Source organism: Alosa alosa, chromosome 23, assembly GCF_017589495.1.
Source record: "Alosa alosa isolate M-15738 ecotype Scorff River chromosome 23, AALO_Geno_1.1, whole genome shotgun sequence".
NCBI lineage: Eukaryota > Metazoa > Chordata > Actinopteri > Clupeiformes > Clupeidae > Alosa > Alosa alosa.
This window is the reverse complement of record NC_063211.1, coordinates 16383007-16388006: the sequence shown is the minus strand read 5'-3', so window position 1 is coordinate 16388006 and position 5000 is coordinate 16383007. Positions and strand designations below refer to the sequence as shown.

The 5000-nt window shown below is 44.7% G+C and overlaps 1 protein-coding gene across 3 annotated transcripts in view; it reads right to left on the bottom strand.

The window, feature by feature from the left end:
* kalrnb (kalirin RhoGEF kinase b) overlaps nucleotides 1-5000 on the bottom strand; it is an 87471-nt gene that overhangs the window by 55238 nt on the left and 27233 nt on the right. For all 3 annotated transcript variants that reach the window (XM_048234496.1, XM_048234498.1, XM_048234497.1), the window contains exons 15-17: nucleotides 1506-1672; nucleotides 1155-1274; nucleotides 1-210 (exon numbers count right to left, since the gene is read on the bottom strand). The exon at nucleotides 1-210 is cut by the window's left edge and continues 9 nt beyond it. In XM_048234496.1, coding sequence (XP_048090453.1) covers nucleotides 1-210; nucleotides 1155-1274; nucleotides 1506-1672 — 497 coding nt within the window. The remainder of the gene's footprint in view (nucleotides 211-1154; nucleotides 1275-1505; nucleotides 1673-5000) is intronic.

The window sequence follows — 5000 nt, the reverse complement described above, 5'->3', positions numbered from 1 at the left end:
GGTCTTGTAGAAGGCCACGGAGGCGTTGACCAGCTTGAGCCGGTCCTCCATCTTGAGCATGAGCGTCTGCCAGTGCAGCGCCACCGTCTCGGCGCAGGCGCGCACGGCGTCCGGGTCGTAGTGACCCGCCTGCAGCATGAGCTCGGCCCGCTGCTGCAGCTGCAGGGCGCTCTGGTGCGTTCGCTGCAATGAGTCCGCGTGCAGTAAGGACTGCAGGGGGCGACAGAGAGCACAGCATAACACACCATTAGATAGACTACACAACTTTTGCACTGAACCTGGTGGCCATGGCAGTAGAAAATGACTTTGTATATGAAAGGACCATTACGATGCAAAGCCAATTCCCATGTATTCATCTTGCAGAATAAATTAATATTAATAAAAGCAGCTTGAAGCAGATTTATCCAACAGGAATATTTACATGTCAGCCACAGCAGAATTTCTTTTCTTTAGTTCATACCAAAAGCGTCTAGCAGTGGCACTAGTCTTTTCATCTTCTAGAATAGGCAAAGATATCTTAAACCACTTCACTATAGCTATTCAGAGAAATAAAATCAGTGTCTTTAACCTTCACTCAGGAAAGTGGTGACTGACTGTACAATACAACATATTGTCACAGACCATCTGTGGACAGTAGAGTGTAGGATGTTAAGTATGGGCAGAGGCGAGATATTGCAGTAGTCAGTAGGGAGTTATCAGTGGTTAAAGTGGGATTTGGCAGGTGGGGGAACCCTAAAATCCAGTCACAGTGCAACGGGGAAAAATGACTCACCATTGGACAACGTATTGAGTATTGTGGTGTAGCAATACTTTTTAGACAAGAATTGCTAGCTTCTTGGTCACCTCTGTATACGCGAAAAATTAACTCACTATTTATTTTAATAATATCATTGCGCTATATCGTTGGTATGAAAGAATATATTTATTATTAATTCATCTATAGTGGCGGAACTGCGTTCCTCCCCCCACTTTATCCCCTAGGTGTTACAGGTGTTATATAATACAGGTGAGATATAGACATCAGACTGTAGTGTTAGTGTACAGATGAGATATAGAGAGTTGACTGTAGAGAACTATGTATGAGATATGAGATATAGACAGCACTAGACTGTAGGTTGCTAATACAGTGTATGGGCAGAGGTGAGATGGTTTACCTCTATGGCCATCTGAAACTGCTCATGTTCCCTCTGCAGCTGTTCAGCCTCCGAGAGAGAGCCTGCGTTCACCGTACTGGCGGTCAGCATGGACTCACCATTACGGATCCAACCTAGGACCTATAAACAGACACACACACACAGAGAGAGAGAGACACACATACATACACACACACACACACACACACACACACACACACACACACACACACAGAAAGACAGACACACACACACACACACACACACACACACACACACACACACACACACACAAATCAGTCAACATCAGGAAAACTGCCTGTGTATATAAGAGTGTGGCCTATAACCTCATGCTTGACCTTTGACCCTGACCTGTTTGACCTCGGCCTGTAGGTGGCGCAGCTGTAGGCACTGCTCGAGGCGCTTGTGTGTGTGTTCAGCGCTCAGCTCCAGCTCACGCTGTTTCTCATGCAGGAACTCCAGCAGCTCCTGAACCTGAGTGGCCAGATCTATGTCCTTCTCCCCGGTCAGCTCCATACCTATGGGGGTCGCATCAGCTATTCAGATTCGGGCCAGAAATTAGGTCCAAACATCTTGTCTACAACGTAACAAAAATACACCATTATAAGTGCTGAAGGCAAAAACTTATCCCCAAAAAAAAGGCGCAAAAGTCCGGCAGAGTTCCGTGCAAAATTCGTTTAATGACTACATAGCGCAAAGCCTCAGTGGATCGCATGATCGCACTCCGGAACAATTGTTGAACACCAACATTTATACCCCTCTTTAGATGGTGACACAACATTTAGCAACTTCGAACCCACAGGTGACGTTATGAAAGGATCGTTGTTTGGTCTTATATTTGCAAGTCAGCACTGTTGCTGCCAAGGGTACGAAATTTTTACCCTAACACAAGTTCAGAGGTTTACACAAAGTTCAGGGGTTTATAAAGTCACACATCATTCATGGGTTACATATCGTTCACTCGTTTGCTCTCTTACTAGCTGTTTTGAGTAGAGCCCGCCACTGATGATGTCTTTATCGCCGCAGCTGGAAGGCCAAGCATGCTTTTTTCAAACAGGCTTCGCCCATCCACAGTGAGACACAAAGCAACACAGAGAGACATTGGGATACAGAGCGCACATAGAGGGAATTCTGGTAGAATAGCTTCAGTATGTTAATAGTATTAGTTAAACTTGTTATTTAAAATGTTATAAAAAGTATGTTAGTTACACACACACACAGTAAAGCACACACCAATATACACAGGAAAACATGCACACACACACACACACACAAACATACTCACACACACACATGCAAATATGTGAATATAAATGTGCTCTAATTTCAATTAGTTGATTAATCATGCTGGATACAGGAGGTAGATTGCTAGCAATCACTGCTTACAGCTTTCAGTATAAAAGCCTTGTGAATGCTGACAGGATGGCAATTATTGCCGTCACTCCTCATTCTAGCTACATCTTCAGGCTTTAATGAAAAAGTCATTGCTTCAGCCACTTGTCCATCAACAACAACATAACACTACCCATTCTAATGTCCCCACAGAGCCCATCTAGCCTCGCTGCGTTTAATCAGCCCAAAATATCAGCACACCAGAGGGTGGGAAGCAGCATCAGACCCAGTGCAGAGGAAACAAGACACAACAGCAACGGCCCCTGAGCATTGCTCGAATCTCCTCAAAAAAATGGCACTTTATGTTTGTTCCTACAGGGGGCGCCCTTCCCTACATTATGAGACGCTTACTCATTGATTAAAAATGCATGGCACAGAAACACACATACACACGTGTACACACACACACACACACACACACACACACATCGGGTCTTTATGCTGAGCATATCGACCTTGCTGTGTGTCTCCACGGGAGATGATTGATCCTTCGGTGGGATTATTATGGGATGCCCCTGTGCTGTGAGGTGAGGTCAGGAGGAGTGTTTGAAGCGTTCACTCGAGCGAGAGAGGGAAGGAGAGAGAATACGGGTAGGAATGAGAGCGAGAGAGAGAGAGAGAGAGAGAGAGTAGGAGGGAGATCGAGAAAGAGAGAGCAAGAAAGAGGGACTGGAAGTAGGAGGACGAGAGAGAGAGAGAGAGAGAGAGAGAGAGAAAGAGGCAGAGAGACAGAAAGGAGGATGATAAGAGAATGAAGAACACCAAATAAAAGAGGGAGAAGATGTAGAGAGAGGAGACAGAGGGACAGAAAAAGCAAGGGACCGAGAGAGACAGACAGACAGACAGACAGAGAGACAGGAGACCGAGGGAGAGAGAGAGATAGAGAGAGAGAGGAGACAGGAACAGAGATGAAGAGAGGGAGAGACAGAAGGAGAGAGGGCAGGAGACAGAGAGAGAAAGACAAAAAGAGGACAGAAAGAAAGGCAGGAAGTCAGGAAGAGAGGAGTAACAGGAGGAGGCTCAGTTCTAAGAAAAGGTCTGGAGCGTCTGGGAAGCCGTTGGTGTAACACGAGAGAGACCAAGCTGGCAACGTAACGTAACGCAACGTAAGGCTGTTTCCATGGCAACGGTACCCCTGCAATTTTTTTTTTTTTTTTTTTTTTTTTTGGAGGGAAATATCAAAGCGCGCATGAGGGAAAAAAAATAATTCTCTCTCATGTCTATCATTCTCTGATGTGTTCTCTCTCTCTCTCGCTTGTTCTCCCCTTTCTGCTCTACCACCACTGCTCTCACTGTCTTCTTCTCTATCTATCTGTCCTCAGAAAATCTCTCTCTATCTCTGTCTCTCTGTCTCTCTCTCTCTCTCTCTGTCTCTTTCTCTCCCTTGCGCGTGTAGGAGAGATTTCAGTATGCAGTGCTTTCAGGTCGGTGGGAGGGCTGGGCTCTTACCTGAAGCCTGATATATTTATTTAATTATCCGCATCCATTCCTCTACTCTCTCTCTCTCTCTCTCCCCCCATCTCTCTCTGCCTTTTTGTTCCATCACTCTAGTTTTTACCGCCATCTCTTATCTAACGAATACACCCCCACAATGCATGGTGCACCGGTGCTTTCTCCTCCCTCTTTATTTGTTTATTTCTTCTCTCTCTCTCTCTCTATCTATCTCTGTCTCTCTGTCTCTCTCTCTCTCTTCCAACTGGGATTGATTAGCTGGATAAGTGCATGTGTGAGGGGCTGGCGTGGCGTGTGGGCAGCCTCTGTGTTCTCGTGTTGTCTGGTGTTCTGATCTGACCGTGTCCATGCTGGATGTTCTAATGCATGATGTGTTTTAAGGGCACAGCTTCAGTGGAGAGGCTTAAATACTGGTTCAGTGAACAACAGAGAAGGAATTCTCTGTCTGTCTCCTCATCTCTCCATTTTCTCTCTATGTGCTCTCTCTCTCTCTTTCTCTCTCTCTCTCTCCTTGTGCTCTCTCTCTCTTTCTTTTTCTACATATTGATTGATTGATCAGTTCTTTGCATATGGTCTGTTATTTGCATATTGGGTAACACTTTATTTTAATGTGTCGCTGTTACAGTGTACCTACCTAATTAGGTACAGTGGTACAACCTGTGTAACAACATGTACTATCAGGTACTATCATTGTACTCCTTGTTACTCTTTGATACAGTGGAATAAACCTATTACATGTAAGTGTACCAGTTAATTACTTACATGTACATATGACATGTATGTTGTGTCTTCGATGTCTTGGAACAGGTCTACTAATTCACATGTACTGTGTGGTGTAACAGCAGACACGTTTCAACACATCAATTACAGGATGCATGACATCATTGACAGGATGCATATGTACATGTAAGTACTTAACTGGTACACTTTATTTTAATGGGTTTATTCCATTGTATCAAAAGAGCAATAAATGTGTACCAACACAGTTGATACATGTACTAC